The sequence below is a fragment of the Furipterus horrens genome, unplaced genomic scaffold, assembly GCF_987537825.1.
Source record: "Furipterus horrens unplaced genomic scaffold, mFurHor1.1.pri manual_scaffold_3, whole genome shotgun sequence".
In the NCBI taxonomy this organism is placed as follows: Eukaryota; Metazoa; Chordata; class Mammalia; order Chiroptera; family Furipteridae; genus Furipterus; species Furipterus horrens.
In genome coordinates this window covers 62,913,696-62,937,041 of record NW_028327173.1, presented here as the reverse complement: position 1 = coordinate 62,937,041, position 23,346 = coordinate 62,913,696, and the positions used below count along the sequence as shown (strand labels likewise).

At 36.6% G+C, this 23,346-nt stretch overlaps 1 protein-coding gene across 1 annotated transcript in view; it reads left to right on the top strand.

The window, feature by feature from the left end:
• TTLL7 (tubulin tyrosine ligase like 7) overlaps positions 1–23,346 on the top strand; it is a 126,951-nt gene that overhangs the window by 80,832 nt on the left and 22,773 nt on the right. The window contains exons 18-19 of the mRNA XM_090271692.1: positions 1,206–1,286; positions 19,968–20,128. Of these exons, the coding sequence (XP_090127818.1) occupies positions 1,206–1,286; positions 19,968–20,128 (242 nt within the window). The remainder of the gene's footprint in view (positions 1–1,205; positions 1,287–19,967; positions 20,129–23,346) is intronic.

The window sequence follows — 23,346 nt, the reverse complement described above, 5'->3', positions numbered from 1 at the left end:
CTTAATTTAAAATTCTATCTCATCATTCAAACATCCTTTTCAAATTGTTATTTCTAGATAATTCCTCAGTAATAGAACTTTGTTTTCTGGTTTCTCTAATATTATTATTTTTTTGGAGGAGAAGGCACCATCTAGTGGCCAGTTGTAGGATAAAAACCACAGCTGTGCACTTGCCCTTCTTTTTTTACTTTTTAGCTTTTTTTTTTTTTTTTTGTCTAAACCAGCTGTCTAGAAACAGACACCAAATGAATAATAACAAAATGACTTTCTTTTAAAATATCAATAATGAAAATTTCTGTTTTGTAGTCATGACATAGTTGTAACCAAAGCCCCCAAATATTATTCATTGTGTTGTTACATATATATTTTTTAAAAGTGAAAAGAGCATCATGTTTACAAATGACTTGCTATTTGTTACATCGCAGGAAAGGAAGAAAAGTGAAGATTTGTTGAACTCCATTACGCTAGATATGCTTTATTTACCTATGTTGTCTTATTTAATCAAGATATTTTCTAAATATAGCCAATGACTTTGTACCAGACATTTTACCATATTTTTTAGCAATATTAGTAATGTACCACCTTTTGAATCAGGTAGAAGAAATATTAGATAATCAGAGAATAGAACTAATGTTTATGGCTAATGTGATTGTTCTATAAAAACATATAGACTTACATAATAAAAATAATTATTATGTCAGTCATTAGATTTTTTACTATATGTTCACTATATGCAATAAATATTTTAATGTTTGCTACAGTATATATTACTAGAATATATATTCAGAGACTTTGCAGATTTGACAAAAAAAGAGATAAAAAATATTAGCTATCTCCTTTGTATTCAGTATTCTGTTATTATGGGTGATGTGGTAAATACAAATTTTGGAATTAAAATGGAAAATCTATATCTTGGGCTTCTTTCCAAACCTTATGTACCTAAAGATGTTTGACTTCTATTCATTAGAAATTGTGTGCTTTTTACAGCAAGAAGCAAAAGCTTTGGGTTCAGATGCTTCTTAACCTTATGTTAGAAATCTTTGCACATGTATTTTTATGAAAGTGGACATTCTTTATTGCAAATAATATTATAGTGCTTTCATTTCATTACCTAAAATTGGTTTCAACCCACTTATTTACTTTTTACTTGTTACTTTTGAGGAAAATTCTAGATTATATTTCTTAATGTTTCTTTCCCACAACAGATCATTGATAACTGGAAGTATCATAAGACAAAAGTGGCTTCATATTGGCTCATAAAATTGGACTCTGTAAAACAGCGAAAAGTAAGTAACACCCTGAAACAAGTTTTCCCTTATAGATTATGTCTTAAGCTAGGATCATTAAGCCACATTCATGGTCAAACTATATACGCCCTTACTTGTTTACTCATTTCTTCAATAAATATTGCATACCTACTATGTTTCAGGCACTGTTCTAGGTTCTGAGGATAAAGTGAATTAATGAAACCCATGAACCTACAAAAACTTGAATGGAGCAGATTCAAGAGTGAAAGGTAGAGAGGAAGAAAACATAGCTAATACTGTACCAGCATTTTTTTTTTTCAAGGAATTTTGCCATCGAGGGAAAAGGGATGTGGTTAATGATAAGTTATTTTTAAAGATAAGGAGATTCACAGTTCCTGTGGTAATGAAAGTGACCTAGAAGAGAGGGAAGAGAGGTGATAGAAAGTTCTTAAGTAAGTAAGGCGGGAAGGTTTGTCCTAACCAGGAGCATTTATTCTAGTAGGAGGGAAGGCAGAGACCAGGTCTGTGTGGTGGAAAGATGGCAGTCTTCTTCCCATGGGAAGAGGCTTTCAGAGATTTAAGGAGACAATGGACAGTATGTAATAGCTGTCTTGGGAAGTAGGAGGGGGGAGTGGCCAGCAGCCTGAGGGGCCCATCAAATGCACTGCAACATTATTTTGGGGGGTGGGGGGAAGATACTATTTTAGTAGTTTTGGAAAAGTTGTATTCCTTCAGTAATGCAAGCTATTATTTTCTCTTTCTAGGATTTATTGCTAATAAGCTGAAAGTTCACACTAATCCAGTGATTACTTTTAACTTATATATTTTCATCTGAGTAAACTGAATTCACTATTGCATATTAACATATTCAACAAATAATTACTTGGTATTCTGCCATGTTCCAAATATTGTGCTATGTTGAGGAGGGTATAGCAAAGCTGGTGAGGTAGATTGCAAAACAAATTATAAATCCTAATATTTTTTTGTCAAATCACTGACTATGGCCTTGACTGGTTAAAATAGACCTTTTATTAAAATAAGTATTCTGAGTTTCCTCAAATCCATGTACTTTTTGTCATCTAGAAGTTAGAATAATATAGGTAAATTGCTAATTAAAACAAAACAGTCCAGAAATAGACTAAAATATTTATAAGATATTAACACATGATAAATGTGACATTTCAAATCCATGGATAATTTTTCCACTAAATGATACTGAAATAATTGACTCTTCTATTTGTAAGAAGATTAAGTTGGAGTCTTTTCCTTCCATATACAAAAACAAATTCCAGATAGACTACAATTTTATGTGTAAAAATGAAAATATTAGACATCTAAAAGAAAACATAGGTTATTTTTATAATTTTAGAATGGGAAACAACTTTTTAAGAAAGGCCTAGAACCCAGAAGTCTTTAAGAAAAAGATTGACAGATTTAATTACATCAAAACTTAACAGATGGTAAAGACATCTTAAACCAAGGTAAAAGGCAGAAGCAGTAAGAAGGCTGGGGTTGAGGGGAGGCAGACAGATATTTGTAGCACATAAAACATAAACACCAATAAAACCAACACTTCCTATGAATCAATCAACAAAAGGCAAACTCTCCTATAAATATTAATAAATAAAATGGCAAGTGTACACAAGTGTACATAAAGGCTATGGAAAGACAATTTATCTTTAGATAGCTAATTAATGTATAAATAGATCCTCGGCCTCACTAATAATGAAAGAAAAACAAGTAAAAACCATTATATTGGCAAAAATTAACAAGATAGGTAATATCTAGTCATGGAAATAGTATGGATAAAAGGGTCTTACTCTACAATTTGAGGGAGAATACATTGGTACAAGTCTTTAGAAAGGTAATTTGCAGTATATATTAAAATTACAAGGGTTCATAACCTTATGACTCAGCAAAATCACTTCCAGAATTCTATCCTAGAGAATAATAGTTGAATGTATAAAAGATTGTATGTGAACATTAATTGCAGTGGTATTGTGAAAGCATATTTGAAGCAGCCTAAAAGTCTATTAATAGATTTAAGATTAAATAAATTATAGTACATCCATACTATTCAGGTGCATTAAATAGAATACTGTTCTGGTATCATAGATCTTAACCTGAGATACATCACAAAGTTATGGCTCATGACATACGAAACAAACATACATTAGTAAAATTAGCCAAATTAACTAATTATGAGTGAAGGATATAAGATGTAAGCAGCCGCCAAGGTCATGGTTGCTGGGAGTCTGTGTCCCTCAGCTCTCAGGTGTCCCTTTTTAATACCTGGAGGTATTCTGGGTTCAGAGTGACAAGTGCCAACTATGTAGCTCCCATTGGCAAAGAATGAGCCTTCCAGACTTGGGTGGCCTTAATTTTTATTCTCCGTTGGTCACCCAGAGAGTCTTTGTGACTAATGTTCATTCTCTACAGATGAAATTAAAATGCCAAGTTTTTTTTACTTGTGAGTGTTGTCCCATAGAACTTTCTACAGTGATGGAAGTGTTCTGTGTCTCTGATGTCCAATACAACGGTCACTAGCCACACGTGACTGCAATAGTGAGCACTTGAAATATGGCTATTGTGACTGAGAAACTGAATTTTTAATTTTAATTGATTTAAATTTAAATAGCAAATGTGTCTAGTAGCTACTGCATTTAACTGTAGATATAGACAGACCAGGGGTGACCTTGTAAATATGTTCTTAAACAAGACGTTCCTCGGTTATCTTCCTGCTGAGAAATTCCATTGGAGGATTTGTAAGAATGTCCGGTAAAGGCCACACTGCCTTGAGCATCTCAAAGGGGGAGTGCCTCTGTCAGTGTTTCCCTTCCTCATAGCACACCGAAAAGGTATCAAGATAGTAAATCAAACAAGTTATACAATATATATTGTCCCATTTTAAATAACCTATGTGTGTATGATATTTTAAAAACATATATATAGCATTGAAAATTTTGAAAAACATGGTACCAAGATATTAAGATAATTTCTTTCTGAAGGATAGACTTACTGAGCCAGGGCTAGGAAAGTGGTGATATTTGGTGTCAGTTTTCCTTTTTCTTTTTTTTTAAAGTATATTTTATTGATTATATTGTTAAAATAGTTCCAATTTTTTCCCCTTTGCTCCCCTCCGCCCAGCACTCCCCCTCCCACAGCAATCCGCCCCCCACAAGTCCATGCCCATGGGTTGTACATACAAGCTCTCCTGCTTCTCCCTTTCATATATTCTTCTTCTTTTTTAAAATAAATAAATAAATAATGAATTATTTTAACAATAAAACATGACAATCCCTCCCTCTCAGACTTAAGACCCTTTACAATCTTATAAAGGACAATGGGCGAAGGTCTCGAGCTCCTCTAGCTGCTTCAAGCTGAACATGGTCACCGTCCTACCTACGCTTGGGTCCAGAAATCCCTAATAATAGTGGGGGTGTGGAGGGGAGGGTGGCCTTCCCACATGGGGAAGGATCGTGCAGACCCCAGGTCAGTTGTCTGTCTCCGGACAACGGCGTGCTTGGTTTAACAGGCTGGCATCCTTGTTGTATTCTGGGGGCCATAGGTCTGGCAACAGGGTTAGAAGGCATCATTCAATCCATAACCACTAGATAACAGAAGGCAGGGATTAATTTTTCAATGTCCCACATTAGGGCAAAAAAGGGCTTCTTTCGAGGAAGGTGTGCCAGGCACATCTCACCTGTCCAAAACCCTTTTGCCCATTATACTTAGTTTGGGCTGAGGGAAATATATATTTCTATATGTTTTTCAAGTTAAAATGTTCTTTTTAAAAATGGGATAATGACAGGGAGACAAGTATTTCCATGAAGCCTGTCATTCCCCCGAACCCTTACCAACTATTATCTGTCCTTGTTCTAAATCTTCATTGTACTTGGTTGTACTTATGATCTGCCTTGAGAGGTTTCTGTATTGATTTTTCCACCTCTTTAAAAGCTAGGGGGTGTGTCTTACTCTGTAGTCCCCTCACCTATAAAAGACTTTACATAAGCATTTGCTAAGTTGATTCAATTCTGGACACTGATGAACTCTGTCGATAGCAAGCTAACACCCTTCTGTACCCTCTTTCTTCACTAGTGATATGTGTTTATTTGAACAGCAACAACAATTTAAGGTAATGCTATTCTGTTTTTTAACATGTGATAGGAGAAGGTCTGATAACCAATGTATACATTGTGAACAGTAATAATATTTGTGAATCGGAAGAAATCATTTCATGTTTACGGTTGTTATTCTCAATTTGGTTTATAAATTTTGAGTAAAAATAAATGCTTGCTTATAAATTACTAGCAAGTAGTTATGCCAATATTTCTACTTCTCCTGTGTGTGTTTACTCTAAGAATACTTGGAGTCAATTATCTTTGTGTAATCCTGTCCTCTAGTTCTCAGATGTGCAACCACATCTCCATATTTACCGTACACTGTTGTGTTAAGGGAGTGGAGGCACTAATATGAGGGCCTATAGTTTTTATTACAACTTGTGTACCTAGTTACCCTCTCTTTGAGCTGCTTTGTTTCTTCTGTTTTCACATAAATCAAAGGTACTGTATTTCCGTTGTGCTTATAAAAAGTAATAAGATATCTCATCTTCAATAGAGAGCTTCTTCAAGTCCTATAGTTTGCACTTACCCAGAGTTACAGTTATTATTCCACATAGGTAATTAATTAAAAGACAAATATATTTTGGGCAAAAGAATTCAAAGCTTGAATTTTGACTCTTGGACAAAGTAAGAGATGGTTATAAATAGAGCAAGTCTATAGAGCAGAATTGCCTGCTTTCCTGGTGGCCCTGAAAAGTGACCAGGGGATGCCAGCCTAGGCCAGTTTTTACTCATGTGCAACTTACTTGTAGCAGTTTTTCTTGCTACGGTCATGATCACTGTGTGTCTTTTTCTTTTCTCAACCATTTTGTTCTTTAAGAGGCTTTTTTCCAAAACAGACTCTTAATTCCTCAAATATAAAGCAAAGAGTGGGGCGCTCCTAGGAAAGGAAGCAGAGGGCAGCTTGCAGCAACACTGGTTCTATGATGATCTTCTTCCCCTTACTGGAAGGGTAATTTACACGCTCATACCCATGAGTAATATCTGCATCATAAAGAAGAAAATTTTTGTAAAGCGTTTCATTTTTGTGAAGTTGACCTCCCTGAATTTATGGCTTCTTTCCTTGCTGATCCATAAAACAAGCATAACAAATGTACATATCGTGAATGCCAGTCATGAAGCAAGCCAGCAACGGAGGTGTCGCACTTTAACATAAACAAAGATATTTTTAATTTGAGAATTTTTAAATGTTTTGTCCATTTATTTAATTGGTAGCGTTAGTCATAGATATAGGATGGAAATAATCATTGGGACAAACTTAAATATGCTTAGCTGATTTTACTTATATGTGATACATATAAATATGCAATATAGCATATGTATTTTAAATATATAAATACAATATATATATAAAGAACTTTACCTCAGTCCTACCTTATTTCAGTTGAAATCAGAGGTAAAATAGGATCAGAGATTGACAGACTGAATTTTTTTTTTTTTTTACAAGAGAGCTAATAATGAGTTGAGAAGTGCATTGAAAAAAAATTTAAAGCTTTATCTGTTGATATTAAAGGGGCCATGTTAGATGGTGGAAAGAGGCACTGGTCTTGCAGTGGTATGGACTTGGGTTCAATACCGCCTTTGCCCTTTACTTGGGGCAGGTGCTCCTGAGAACTTCTCTGGGATTTAGAGCATTATGCATTGGAGGGGTCTTGTGAGGATGTGAGACATAGGAAGGGGCTCTGGCCTTAAAGGTGTAAAATGTAGGCTGACTGTTTTCTACTAAGGATCCTAATGCCAGGCTGCATCTCTGATGTACTTTATTATACTAAGAATTTTCATGTGTAGAATTATTTTAGGTAGAATATACAGAAATGAGGTATAAAAATTGTCTCTTGGGTAGTAATGTAACATTGACCATTTATTCGAATATCAGTTGAAACCTGTGCTATTGCTTTATAAAACTAGAAACTGCATCCAGGAAAACAAAAAGAAACCTAGAAATGTGGCGCAGCTGTGGAATGTGGAATTAGATTACTATAAAAAGTTGCCCATTTAGAAGGCCAAGGATTTAACTAATTTACATTTAGATGTGGATTAATCAGATCTATCCTTCTTTGGCTGTGATAATAGTCAATAATCATTGGAAGGCTGTGTGAGTTCAGACATGAGACCAAATTAGCAGTGAAAGAGATTTATAAGAGAAAATGCCCAAGAAAGGTAAAGAGGCAGGAGAGTCTGAGGAGGCAGGAAGTGCCTTTAGACCGCAATGCATGTCTGATACCTGTGAGTAAAATGCAGCAGGACTGAGAAGGAACCTCAGTGAAGTTCCTAGAAAGCCCTGTCCAGCTGATGGGGAGCCCAGAACAAAGACTTCTTTTTAGGGGATCGAACTGGGCATAAGTAGTCCCTCTTTGGTATCCAGCTCTGCCTGATCTGTGGCCAGGAGCAGTTTGGAGAGAGCATGAGCTTGGCTTGAGTGTTGCAGCGATCCTGAATGCAGAAGCTGTCAGTTAACTGCTCTCTTAGAAACAGGTTAATTCAAGCGGCATGTCTCCTGGCTGCCACAAAGACTGGGGGGTATGATTTAATTTGACAGACGTTCATTGGTCGCCAGCTTTGTACATAAACTGTGATAGGCACTGTTGGGGATTTGGAGAGTTGTTTTTTCATTTATTTAGTTGCTTATTCAACCAAGCACTGAACAATATTAATTGAAGGATTTCCGTGTCCTGAGCACTACTCTAGGTGTGGAATGCACAAGGCTCATTTAAATCTCTTAATTCCATTTAGAGACCATTGTTGAAATATGCATGTCCAGGAACAAAGCATTTGCTTGCTGGTTGCTCATTAGAATGTTGTAAAACTCTAAGATAAGAATGCCACACACACATGGCTTATTTCAGATTTTCTGTAATGGGTGTAAAATTTAAAGGTCAAGAATATAGGAATTAAATACTGAAAAGAATCTCCATCAGGTGAAAAGGAAACAGCTACTTTTATTTGATGTCATGTTGTGGTAACTTCCCACTGGCATGATTTAGCTTTCTGCCAAGAACACAGTTGCTTTATATAGTTTGTAAGGAATATATAAAAATATTGCAGTGTTGTTGGTTTGTGAGGAATGCCACATTTGCTGAAAAGTTTGTTTTCTAGCCATTAACCTAAGATGAGAGGAAGAAGAGAAATAAGTAGTGATATTACAGTTGTACTCTATTTGCATTTATTTTAGGGTTCTAAGAGATCCTTGTTTATCGAGTATTTTTTTCTCTAAATAGTCATATTTTAAAACACCTACTGTGGTTGCTTTTGCATGCATTTTAATGTTATTATTTTCCATCTCTTTTTTAAAATTTGGGCTGACATACATGCCGCACAAAGCTGTTTGTTTTGCACCGGCAAAGACGTCCTTACTCTATAGACACGGCTGCTGTGTGCATCGTTACCACAGCATGCAGTAATTTTAATGTTATTTCTAAACATCCCTCACCTCATGCCATTATTTTAATTTAGGACCAACTGTTTAGCCATATGGAGCAGTTTGTCATTCAACATCTATATGTTCTGCAAAAATATGAATTTTTGTGCTTTATGAGTTCAAATGTGCTATATTTCACATAGGAAAGACAACTGTTCATTTTATTATTGTTTTCCTTAATGGAGTCTTCCATTTATTTCTTTCCTTTAGAGAGTTTAATGTTGGATTGGGATACTTTTAAAAGTCACAATGTCAGGCAATGGATACCTATATTCTATACGTTTGTTTGTCTCATTTGAATACACAGATAGACACAAAGGGCACCTTGCTGACCATTTAAAAAAATTATTGTTGTTCTATTACAGTTGTCCCATTCCCCCCCCCTCCCCCCATTGCTCTGCATTAGTTTTTGTGTTTCACAAATTATTTATCTTCCATTCATTTCCTTCTACCCCCAGGGAACCCAGAAATCCAAAAGAGCATTACAGGAAACCCTGACACTGATTTACCTCTTCCCAGTCTGATTTCTTGCCTGTCTGCTCTTGGCTTTTCTAAAATTATTTAGTGGGCGTTTTGGTAAAGTTGCAGTCGCTCCCCATCTGTATGGTCTTTTAAACAAACTAGTCCTTAAGCCCAGGTCCTGAGGTAGGGAGTGCCTGCGCAGCCTTGTTTACGAATAGCGACCCCACCCATCTTTCCAAGTATTTCTTAACTAGAGGTGACTTTGAATCTTAGCGGAAATAGTTTAATTCTCTTCTAGAGTTTTGCTGTCAGCACCTGGACAGATTGAGCCTTGGGGACACGGTAAATTTATTACCACAATGGGCATCATCCCTTCCTTTATATAGATAACAGTTTCCATTCATTAAACAGGAAATTAAAATTAAGCGAGTCATTATTAATAGGAAAGAACCGGGCATTAAGGGACAGTATAGTAGTTTAGTGGCAGGTGAAGGTCGCCCTGAAGGAGTTCACCAGGTGAACAGGTAGGGGAAACTGTTCCAAGCAGAAGAAAAAGCTATTGAAGGCTCACAGGAGAGATGAGGGATTTGAGTTCTTGTTCCCTTCACTTGCATGTCCTCATGCTCTCCAAAATACAGGTCTCCCAAACCCACTTTGCTCCTCAGGATCAGCGCTTGCCTCCTTTGGGGGGAGGCTCCTTTAAAACTGAAGGCCAAGAGAAGCAAGGGAGAATGTATGTTCCCAGTGGGGTGGTCTGAAAAAGGAAGAGCAAGTTCTTGCGTTGCGGTGTCCACACTAGCCTCACCAACCTGGGAATTCACTGCTCAGGCTGAGATACCTGGAGGGGCACAGGAGGCCTGAGGATTTATCTATTTCCATGTTGGAGGAAACCTTACGAGTGGAGCAGAAGTATTCCCCACCCCTGACTACCTGGTCTCTTTCTGAGGGTGCTGCTTTTAGTCACGTGTGGGCTAAGATATTAGACCATAATGCCTTTAAAATTCCCTCTAAACTAAGAATAAAACAGACACAGAGTAGTGACCAGGGGTGTCTGCTCTAAGTGGTGAACCTAGTACAACAGTTGGCATAGAGCAGGCAGCCAACATGTGCAAGTTGCCCTTGCCTTCGGTTGTATGCATCATAATGCATTTTACCAGAGAGTGCATTAAAGGAAATGAATGAATAACCCATAATCTCAAATGCTTTATCACTTTAAAGTTGAATGGTTATCTAATAATAGAGCGGGATATTATGGTAATGTTAAAACTCCCAGTATCGTTAATACCTTTTAATTTCATTATATAGAACTCACATTTATTCTTGAGGCCAATTTATTGGTTATCTTTATTACTTTTCAAATTCTTCCTGCATTATGACTTTTGGCCTGCCATTACTCACTAATATACAGACAGTAGAAAGATAAAAAGAAGAGAAATCATTTAAATTTACAATTTACCACATGTTGATTCTTATATCACATTCTTATATAAGAAGCAGTCCTGAGTACTGCTTTCTGTATTCAGAAATAGTAAGAGTGAAGCTAATAGCTTAATAGAAAAATTTTTTAAAAAGTACAAATTAATGCATGATATGCATATTATGTCAGCATTATTGTGAACAATTCATATTAAAGTTTTTAAAAACTTCTCTTTGTAATTAAGCACCCATTATCTGTAATAATGAGCTTTTCTGGGACAAGTTTTTACCCACCATTTTATTAGAGATTGTATTATCTCTCCACCTTCTCCTCCCATTCAGCTAACACACCCCTGACCTGCTGTAGGATTTGAATACTGTTCCCACGTCATAGTGGAGGAAGCTGGAACAGGAAGGGAAGGAACCATGCTGCTTACACAGTTCATTGTGAGAGGCTGCAGTTGATACTCCTCTATAAATAAAATGCTATTTTGAAATATTTTTACAAAACTGATTTTTAATAGATGTTTATTCTAAATTTTCCTTGATCAGAGAGAACTAAATACAGCTGACTTAAAAAAAACAAAAAAACAAATAAAATTCTTCTTTTATCAATTTCCATTTGTCCATACATTTGTGCCTGTGGATAAATCATATCTTTACTCAGCCTTTAGGTTTGCAAGTCCTTTCTCTTTTTACCTCTTACTCTAATAGTTCCTTTAATTAGATAAGTGAAATAAAAAGTGAAAAAGCTTCTTTGATGAAGTGAAATTAGAATAATTATATTCGTTAGTATTTATTTTTCTCAAGAGTTGTTGGGAATACCAGAATTGCATAAATATTAAATACATGTGAATTAGACAAAGTAACTTTTGAGGCTTTATTCAGAACCTTTAAATTTTGTCCAGAATTAGTAGTCCTTGTTTCATGAGACTCTCGCATTATTTGTCTGTATAGGACCTCCTTTTATTTAGCATTTTTAATGTTATACCATTTGTGAACCCAACACCCAAAATAAAAGATAGGATCTCGACAAAAGCCTATTATCTCACCAAATGATTCCTCTGAATCTTCCAGGCTCTCCATGTCTCAGCCATTTTCTTGATTTAATTATTTCTCAGTCCCTTGCTTGCTTTCTTTATATATTATTATTATATCTATGCGTATTCACAAGTTAAGTTGTTTTTACTTGTACTAAAGAGTTTCCTATTGTATGTAACCCCTTGTTTGTATGATGGGGGCCCCTGATAAATCAGAATTATTTTATGGAGGGTGGGCCTCTTGTAGTACAGGCTTCCCCTGCTGAGTGTTCTAGGAATCCATCTGTATCAGTGTACCAGCTGGTGGTGTTGTGAGAGGCTGCATTCAGCTTCAGTGAATTTTTTTGGAAGACTAAACGCATTTGCCCATTTCATGATGGGTGATATACGAGCACACCTGCCCACACCGTGCTGAGTGTTCAGCCGTTTTTGACCAAAAATGGCGTGACCCCTGTACCCCACCCTCCCTATTCACCTGTTCTTGCCCTGAGTGACTGTTTTTTTGTTTTCCTGAATGAAAAAGTCCTCAAAGGGAAACGTTTTGCCAGAGTGGGAGAGGTGAAACAAAAAATGGCTGAAGCACTTAAAGGTATCAAAATCGACAAGTTCAGAAACTGTTTTGAGCAGCAAAAAACATCTTGATCAGTGTATTGCATCAAATGGAGAGTACTTTGTGACTGAAGTTTAAACATGTAAGAATTAAGTACAAAAATTTAAAAAATAAATTTTTGGTTTTTTTGGTCCCCACTCATATTTTTTTTAACTTACCATTATGTCACTAAGATGTTCTGTGTTACCATATTTCATTCATTTTGACTACTTTATAACAGTCCAAAGTTGTGAGAATACCATTGTTTATTCATTCTTCCATTGATGGAAAGTTGGGTTGTTGCATTTATGAACAACTGTTTGAACATTCTTGTTCATGACTACTGTTCTCAGCCTATGAGATTGTTCTCTTAGGAATAAAATTGCGGGGTCACAGCATGTACAAATATTCAACTTTAGGAGGTAAAGCCAAGACATTTTCTAGAGACTGCAATTTGTACTCCCACCAACAATGTCTAGGAGACCCTGAAAATTCCTGTCTCTCCAGCACTTAGTATTGTCAGACTTGTAATTTTTTTCAATTAAATGGACATGAAATGATATTATGGTCTTAGTTTTTAATTATATTTTATTGATTATGCTATTACAGCTGCCCCAATTTTTCCCCCTTTGTCCTCCTTCAGCAAGCACCCTGACTCCCTCAGGTAATCCCTACACTTTTAATCATGCCCATTAGTTATGCATATAAGGTCTTTAGATACTCCATTTCCTATTCTGTACTTTACATCCCCATGGCTATTCTGTAACTACCAATTTGTACTTCTTTTAAAAAAAAAAATTTAAATATGCTTTATTGATTATGCTGTTACAGTTGTCCCAATTTCTTTTCCCTTTGTTCCCCTCCACCCAGTGACATCCCTCCCTCCAGTTGTCCCCCCCCCCCCTTAGTCCATAGGCATTGGTCGTGCATATAGTTCTTCTCAACATCTTCCTGCCTACTCCACTCCCTCCTACTATGCTTCTTAATCCCTGTAACATCTCCCTCCCTTTTCCCCCTTCCCCCTCCCTGCTGACCTCCTCCCAAAATGTTCCCCATACCTATAATTCTTTTCCTACTCTTGTTGCCTACTTAGTTTGCCTTTGTTTCGGTTCCCTAGCTTCTGTTGTTGGTCGTTCTGATACAGTTTTCATTTTAATATTAATAGTTTTGATCCTCTTTCCCCTAAACAAGTCCCTTTAACATCTCATATAACAGTGGTTTGGATCTGATGAACTCCTTCAGTTTTACTTTTTCCTGGAAGCACTTTCTCTGCCCTTCTATTCTGAATGACAGCTTCGCTGGATAGAGTAATCGTGGTTGTAGTTTTTTGCTTTTCATTACTTTGAATATTTCTTGCCAGTCCCTTCTTGCCTGCAGAGTTTCTTTTGAGAAATCAGCTGACAGTCTTATTGGGACCCCTTTGTATGTAATTCTCTTCTTCTCTCTTGCTGCTTTTAAGATGCTCTCTTTATCTTTTATTTTTGACATTTTGATTCTGATGTGTCTTGGTGTGGTTCTCCCTGGGTCCAGTTGTTTTGGAACTCTCTGTGCTTCCTGGACCTGTAAGTCTTATTTTCTTCCCCAAGTTAGGGAAGTTCTCCTCCATTATTTTTCCACATAATTTTTCCATTTCTAGTTCTTCTTCACCTTCTGGCAACTCTGATTAGGAGATTGGCCCACTTATAGCTGTCCAATAAGTTTCTGAGCCTCTCCTCATTTTCCTCATTTCTCGTTTCCTCTTTCTGCACTGGTTGACTGTTCCTTCCCTATGTTCCGATTTGTTGATTTGATCCCTGGTTTTCTTATCCTCACCACTAGTTTCGTATGTGTTTTTGTTCATTTCAGCAGGACTAGCCTTCATTCCTTCCCCATCTTGTTTAAGATCTGCTGTTAGCTCTGTAAACATTTTCATAAACAAAGCTCTGAACTGTGCCTCAGAAAGATTTCCTATCTGCTGCTTAGTTAGATTAGAAATTTGCTGTCTGGTCAGCTGCATCACTGGGATCTCTATCATGATCTGTGTCATCCTGACAGTTTTGTGTTTACCTTTGCTTCCTGGGCAGGACTGTCAAACCTCCTATGCTATAGGGGGTGAAGCCCTGTGCACTCGTCACAACCAGGCATTTTCTGTGAGGGTGGGGGTCCAAGATGGATTCCTGCCATTCAATCTTCTCTGAGAGACCGGGAGCCTCCTCCTCCATCCCCACCCCCACCGGGCCTCACAGTCCAAGGCAATGGGGGTCTGCTTTCCCCAGCTTTGAAATCGCAAGCTGACGGGTCTGGTCTGCAGCCCAGGGTGCTCCCCAGGTGCTTCTCGCCACCCCTTAAGTATGGGTGTCTGTGCTAACCACTGTCCTGACACCGTCACTGCTGCTGCCGCAGACAGCACAGCTTGACCTTTCCTCCCTGGCTTCACCCCTCCTACCTGTCCGGATGAGCACCACTTCTTTATAACTTCATACGTTGAACTTCCATTTATTTTCTGGAACTTCTGGTTATTGCTGGTTTTGCCGTAGTTGTATTCCATCTTAGTTGTGAAGGGAGACAGAGCATGTCAGTCTAGGCCTCCATCTTGGCCAGAAGTCTCCTGTGTTTGTTTTCCAATTTGTACTTCTTAATCCCCTCACCTCTTCACTGATTCTCCCACACCTTCCTCCTATCTGGCAACCATCAAAACACTCTCTGTATCCATGATTCTTTCTCCGTTCTTCTTGTTTATTTAGTTTGTTTTGTAGTTTCAGTTGATAGCTGTGAATTTATTGCCATTTTAATGTTCATAGTTTTGATCTTCTTTTTCTTATATAGTTCCCTTTAACATTTCATGTAATAATGGCTTAATGATGATGAACTCTTTTAGTTTTACCTTGTCTGGGAAGCACTTTATCTGCACTTCCATTCTAAATGATAGCTTTGCTGGGTAGAGCAATCTTGGCTGTAGGTCTCCACTTTTCAAATCTTTGAATATTTCTTGCCAATCCCTTTTAGCCTGCAAAGTTTCTTGTGAGAAATCAGCTCACAGTCTTATGGGAATTCCCATAAAGATTGTCTCTATCTTTAACCTTTGGCATCTTAATTATGATGTGTCTTGCCATGGGCCTTTTTAGGTCCATCTTGTTTGGGACTCTCTGTGCTTCCTGGACTTGTATGTCTGTTTCCTACACCAAATTAGGAAAGTTTTCTTTCATTATTTTTTCAAATAGATTTCCAATTTCTTGCTCTTTCTCTTCTCATTCTGGCATCTCTGTGTTACAAATGTTGAAATGCTTGAATTTGTCCCAGAAGCTTCTTATACGGTCCTCATTTTTTTTGGATTCTTTTTTCTTCTTCTTCTGATTGGTTGTTTTTTGCTTCCTTATGTTCCAAGTCATTGATTTTATTCTTGGCTTCTTCCACTCTACTGTTGTTTCCCTGTAAGTTGTTCTTTATTTTAATTAGTGTACCTTTCATTTTTGACTGGATTTTTTAAGTGCTGTTGAGGTCCTTACTAAGTTCCTTGAACATCCTTATAACCAGTGTTTTGAACTCTGCATCTGAGAGATTGCTTATCTCCATATTGTTTAGTTCTTTTTCTGCAGTTTTGATCTGTTCTTTCATTTGGGCTTTGTTTCTTTGTCTCCTCACTGTGTATGTTTTTATATATTAGTAGAGTGGCTAGGACTCCCTGTTTTGGTAGCATGACCTAATGTATCCTATAAGGTCCAGTGGCATGGCTTCGTCTGTCACCCTAGCTAGGTACTCAAGGTACATTTTTCATGTGGGTTTAGTACGCTTCCTCTTGTAGTTGAGCCTTGATAGCTGTTGGCTGGTCAATGGGAAGGATTTACCCAGGCCACTCAGCTACATAGACTAGCTGTGCCCACTGGCCACTAACCTCTGCCCTCCATGGAAGGTCAGCTATACAGGGACAGAGTGGTGGTGCTTTGATGTGGTCTGTTACTGACCACTGGGTGCACAGAATCTGGGGTTTCCCGGGTGGTGCAGGCCAAGGTTAGCCCCTACCTGTGTTCTGCCCAGGGCTACCCTGCATGAGCTACAAAGCATTTGGCACATGGCTTGCTTCTTTTGCTGGGCTTGGAGGTTCCCAGGCAAAGTCAGGCTGTGAACTTAGGCTGACTACTGCTAGTGCCGGGCCTGGGGCCAAGTAGCAAGAGTTATAGGGCTTGGGGGCTCACTAAGGCTGGCCATTGCTTGTTTGAGAGAATTTAGGAAGTTGTGAACCATGAGCCCAGATATGGTCTTAATTTTTATTATTTATGTTTATTGGGCACATTTATTTCCTCTTTTGTAAAATTCCTATTCATGTATTTTTGTCCATTTTTCTATTAAGTTGTTGGTGTTTATATTAACAGCATGTTAGGCATTCTTTATATATACCTGATACTAATTTTTGTTAGATGTATATGTTTGAATATATTCTTCCAGTTTGTGATTTGATCTTTTATTTTCTTTAAGGAATCTCTCGATGACCAGAAGTTCTTAATTTTAATATAATCAAAATCTATTAATCTTCTCTGGTCCATACTTTCACTGCGACTTAAGTCACTTTTTCTGGCCCAAGGTCTAAAAGATATTCACCAATACCTTCCACTAAGATCTTTAGTAGTTTATTTTTTTAAACTTAAGATCTTAATCACTCTAGGATTGATTTGTGTTAATTGAGTGAAGTGAGAATTCAACTTCATTTATTTTTTTAGAAATATTTCTCTTTTACAAATATTTATTTATTTATGATCCTTACCTGAGAATATGTTTATGAGTTAGAAAGAGAGAGAGAGAGAGAGAGAGAGAGAGAGAGAGAGAGAGAGAGAGAGAGATCGATGTGAGAAAGACATCAATTGGTTGCCTGCCTTATGCACCATGAGTGGGGATCAAACCCACAACCTAGGCGTGTGCCCTACCAGGGATGGAATCTGCCACAGTTTGGTGCACAGGACCATGATCCAACCAACTCAGCAACCCAGACAGGGTCACATCCTCATTTATTGATCTAACTTAAATTTAACTTACATTCACATTTAATTTTAATATAATATAATTTAAATTTTTTCAGTTTGGCTTCTATTTTATTGAATTTATTGGGGTGACATTTGTTTATAAATGTACAGGTTTCAGATGTACAGTATACATCATCCGTATACTGTATTGTGTGGTCACCACACTAAGCTGAGTCTTCTCTCATCATCATTTGTCACCCCTATATCCTCTTCGACCTCTTGCAGCCCCTTTTCCTCTGGTAGTACCATACTGTTGTCTGTGTCTATGAAGGGTTTTTTTTCTTAATTTCTTTACATTTTTCACCTGGCCTCACAAGCCGCCTCCCCTCTGATAGTTATCATCAGTCTTTTCTCTATGAGTCTGTTTCTGTTTTGTTTGTTAGTTTATTTTGTTCATTAGATTCCACATGTAAGTGAAATCATAAGGGACTTCTCTTTGTCTGACTAGCTTATTTCACTTAGCATAATGTTCTCCAGGTCCATCCATGCTGTCACAAAGGATAAGGTTTCCTTCTTTTTTCTTAGGACAAATAGTATTCTATTGTGTAAATTTACCACAGCTTTTTATCCAGTCATCTATTGGTGGAAACGTGGCTACTGTAAAAAATGCTGCAATGAACATAGTGGTGCATATATTCTTTCAAATCATGTTTTGAGTTTCTTTGGATATATTCCCAGATGTGGAATTGCTGGATCAAAAGGCAGTTGCATTTTTAATTTTTTGAGGTAACTCCATACTGCTTTCCACAGTGACTGCACTAATCTGCATTTCCACCAAGAGTGCACGAGGATTCCCTTTTTACCATGATTCCCTTTTTACCACATCCTTGCCACCACTTGTTGTTTGTTAATTGATTGATGATGGCCATTCTGACAGGTGTGAGATGGCATCTCATTGTGGTTTTAATTTGCATTCCTCTGATGAGTAGTGATGTTGAGCACTTTTCATATGTCTATTGGCCCTCTGTATGTCCTCTTTGGAGAAGTGTCTATTCAGGTCACTTGCTTGTTTTGTAATTGGATTGTTTGTTTTTTGATGTTAAGGTATGTGAGTTCTATATAAATTTTAGATAGTAACCCCTTGTCAGATGTATTGGCAAATATGTTCTCCCATTCTGTAGGTTGTCTTTCTACTTTGTTGATGATTTCCTTTGCTGTGCAAAACTTTTTTGGTTTGATATGGTCCCATTTGTCTATTTTTGTTTCCCTTGTATGAGGTGATATGTCAGAAAAATATTGCTGTGAGTAATGTCTGAGATTTTACTGCCCTAAGTTTTTTCTAGGATTTTTATGGTTTCAAGTCTTAACATTTAAGTCTTTAATCCATTTTTACTTTATTCTTGTGTATGGTGTAAGAAGGTGATCTAGATTCACTTATTTGCACCTATCTGTCCAATATTCCCAACACTATTTGTTGAATACTCTATCTTCAGTCCATTGTATGTTTTTGCCTCCTTTGTCAAATATTAATTGACAATAAAGGCATAGGTTTTTTTTCTGGGCTCATTTTCTTTTCCATTGATTTATAAGTCTGTTTTTCTGCCACACTGTGCTGTTTTGATTACTATGGCTTGTAATATGGGTTGATATCAGGTAGCCTAATTCCTCCATTTTTCTCTGTATCACTATTGCTATTTTGGGTCTTTTGTGCTTCCATATAAACTTTTATAATATTTATTCTAAATTTGTGAAATGTGCCATTGGTATCTTGATACCAATTGCACTGAATCTATAAATTGCTTTGGGTAGTATGGCTATTTTAATGATGTTAATTCCTCCTATCCATGAACATAGTATATGCTTCCATTTATTTGTATCTTATTTGAGATTTTTCTTATTTCTTGAGGTAAGCCTGAAATGCTATGACTTTTTTTCTTTGGACCTCTTCCACTGTGTCCTATCGATTTGGGCATGTTGTGTTTTCATTTTCTTTTGTTTCAAGGTATCTTTTGATTTCTTCCTTGATCTCATTATTGACCCATTTCTGTTTAGTAGCATGTTATTTAGCCTTCATGTCTATGTGTGTTTTTCAGTTTTTCTCTTGTGATTGATTTCTAGTTTCATACCATTGTGGTCATAGAAGATGTTTGATATGATTTTAGTCTTCTTAAATTTATTGAGGCTTGTTTTGTGTCCTAACATGTGATCTGTCCTAGAAAATGTTCTATGTGCACTTGAAAAGAATGTGTATTCTACTGCTTTGGGGTGACATACTCTGAAGGTATCATTAAAGCTAACTGATCTAGTGTGTCATTTAAGGCATCCATTTCCTTGTTGATTTTCTGTCTGGAAGATATATCCATTGATGTCAATGGGGTGTTAAAGTCCTCTACTGTGACTGTATTACTGTCAATCTCTCCCTTTATATACATTAAGATTTGCTTTGCATATTTAGGTGTTCATATGCATAAATGTTTACAAGGGTTATATCCTCTTGTTGGATTAAATTTAATCTTATTAACTACAATGGTTGAACTTGCCACCTATGTCATGTACCAAAGTTTCGTGAATCCATGGATCTATTTCTTAACGTTTTATTCTGTGCCTTTATTCATTTTTGAGTGAGTGAGATTGTATGTGTGTGTGTTTGTTGTATTCATCTTTAAGTATTTTTATCTTTGAATTTTAGACACATACACATATATACCTAGATTTTGAAATACTTTGTTTTACCCACTAGGTTTTGGATATAGTAAAAACAAGTATTCGTACAATTCTTCCACGCATCTGGAAGGTAACTGATGTCGATGAACTACATTTATATCGGATTTTTAATCGAGTTTTTAATCGCTTACTCTGGAGTCATGGCCAAGGACTGTGGAATTGTTTCTGTGATTCAGGGTAAGTTCTAAGTTATATTTTATTATTTTCATTTAAAGTATTTTTACAGGTAGCTCAATAAAATGGTTAAATTTCTTTAATAATTTCTCAAAATATGGATTTTTACTACATGTAATTTTCAGTACTCAACTATAATTTATAGCAGTTAAGATGATATAGAGATGATGAATATGAATATAACAACACCAAGCTATTTTGAATTCAGGGGAGAGAGGTGGTCTAATTAATGAAAAATCGCAATATCCTAAGGTTATTCTGCTGTTGCCTTTATGTAAACGACTTCCAAAATTATGGCAATACTCCTGCTCCTCTCCAGAATTTCAGTCCTGCCAAAGCTGTTGTGACTCATTATCATGCTAGCCTTAAGGTAGCTAAAACCAACCATTCCATACCTTCCTTTTATTTAGAAATGAGTTTCCTTTTGGACTTCTCTTAATCCCATTGTTATTCTCCCAATTGTACAGGTTTGATATCTCAGGGGCATCTCCATCTGCCTTCTCTTTCACTGTCTTTATTCAATCATCTGTTAAATTCTGTTAGTTTTTCTGTCACATTTCCACTGTACTCTAGAGTGTCTTTCATTATTCTTAACAATTAGCAAGTACTTACCACAGTGTTAAATACTTTTGGAGATACAAAGTTGAATCTAACATAGATCCTTCCTTCAAGAGACTTAAAAAAAATGGAAATAGCTAACACTATACAACTTAGTATGTGCTAGGCATTGTTCTAAACACTTAACATGTATTAAGTGATTGAATCTTCATAATGTGACTTTGAAGCAGGTCCTCTGATTTTTTATATTTTTATAGACAAGGAAACTGAGGCACAGGTAGGTGCTAAGGACCTAGTACATTAGGAATTGAACTCAGGGAGCCTGGCCTCAGATTTTGTGCCCTTAACCAATAAGCTATGCTGTCTCTAATAAACAAAATAAGATATATACAAAAGTAATGATTATAAAAGAGACGGAGATAAGGTATGATAGGATTTCAGAGAAGAGGAGCTTTTTTTGTGATAGAAGGTGGAATTAATAGATTTCTAGGCATTTTTACCTCCAATTTTTTCTTTCCTTTATTCACCCTCGACCCACAGTCATTTCCTGAAATCTGTAGTGAATTCCCTCATTTATCATTAAAGTCTAGACATCTTATCTAAAGGTACAAGACTCTTTAATATGCTGGTTCTTTCTTATTTCTCTAGTCTTCTCTCATTACTTTCCTTCTTGTACTCTGTTTTAGAAAAACAAATATCCTAAAAATGTGTTTTTTTCCTTTCTCTGAGCTGTTATGACATGTCATTGACTATCTGATTGGACTGCTTTCTACAACTCTATTCCTCCAATCCACTCTGCATTATTTAAAACCTACGTAAAGAGTCAGACCATACACTTCTTTTGTAAAACTTTAACAAACTATTGCAGTCTGAAATAATCTCTGTGTGTCCTCCATTTAAATATTCTATTCATTTAGTACTGAATCATTTATAGCATTTGTGGACTTATTATCACCACCATAATTATCCTCAGCTGCTGTTCACCAACATGGAGAATTTATAAGGTGCTCTTAATTGAAATGAAATCGAAGAGTAATCATGGCTATAAATTATTTCTACAGAGACTTAAGTGAAACCTTTGAATGATACTCCATGGTGCTTAGTTGATATAGAAGTTATGTCAATGTGAATTCATAATTGGAATTTTTTGTTTGTTGATTTATTGTTTGGAATGCTATATGAATCCCAGTTACTCTCCATCATAGAAGGCAGTGAGGCAGTCTACTACTGATATTGGAGCTGATGGCTTTGAGTCCATGAGATAGTTCCCAACGCCAGACCCTAAAGATGCTCACAAAATGGTGGTTCATTGCTGCTAGTGCTTCTTTTCCCTGAGCTATTTTGGTAATACACTCTAACTTAATTCAGAATTCTTTTCAGTTATCCTGACACAATACTACTCCGAATTTTCTCTGGTGGTATATATTACTACTAGTAATGAAAACGAGACTATCATTTAGTGAAGGCTTACTGAATGTCTGACACTGTTTCACATGTTAAATATTCTTACAATCTCCACAACAATATTTTGAATAATCTATTATTATTATACTCATTGTATAGATAAGGAATTTGAAGCATAAAAAAGAGTATATAACGTGCCCAAGTTCTCATAGTAACTAGGTGAGCCTGGATTTAAATCTAAGTTGTCTGAGTCATCAAGAGCTCAGGCTTTTAACACTATGCTTCATTAAGTTCCCTTAAGTAGCACTGACAGCGGTTGCTAAGCTTGCTTTATTGAAAATCCATAGCATTAGCCAAATCCCCTTCCTATTGTACCTGGACAGGTGGAGTGGGAGTAGCTTTGAATCCATTTTTTTTTTAACTTGGTAGTTTGTTGAGGTGAGTTTAATACCAGGTTTTATTTTGAAGTTTACAAATGAGTTTCTCAGGCTTCCTCAGTTTTATGAAGTCAAAAGGTGTTGTGTGTATTTTATTTTCAGTTTGGACCCAGAATAGCTGTACATATCTTTAGATCATATCTAGTCAATATATACTCCTTTAACTTTGGCCTAACAGCCTAGTAGTCAGGATAAAACTGTACTCTTGGTTTAGTTCTAAAAGTAAGATTTTAATAAAAGATGCAGATATTTTTCACAGGTGTAAAATTTTGGATAACTGTAATCCAGATAACTCTGGGTGTACTTAATTACTGCCTCTACCTGTCAGTAGCCCAATAACAAAACAATAAGTAAACCATTTCCTGTCCATATCCAGAAATATCAAAGAATATGGTAGATCTTTATGGTAGGTTTCTTTATAATTGGCATAGAGGTTTTATTAATGCATCAAATAGAAAACATCTTCATCCCTCTCTTACTCCCAGTCTGCGGAAGTCCATGCTTACAGACCTTCTTTTTAATCACATGCAGCCTCCTGGGAATATTATATTACCCACATTCAGAATATGTTCTCTCCAAGGGAATAGCTCTTGGAATTGTCCATCTTTTTTTTTTTTTAAGATTTTATTTATTTATTTTTAGAGAGGGGGATGGGAGGAAGAAAAAGAAACATCGATGTTCAAGAGAAACATCGATGTGCAAGAGTTATACCAACCAGGGACCTGGTCTGCAACCAAGGCATGTGCCCTGACTAGGAATTGAACCAGCAATCTTTCAGTTCACAGGCCAGCACCCGATACACTGAGCCACACCAGCCACGGT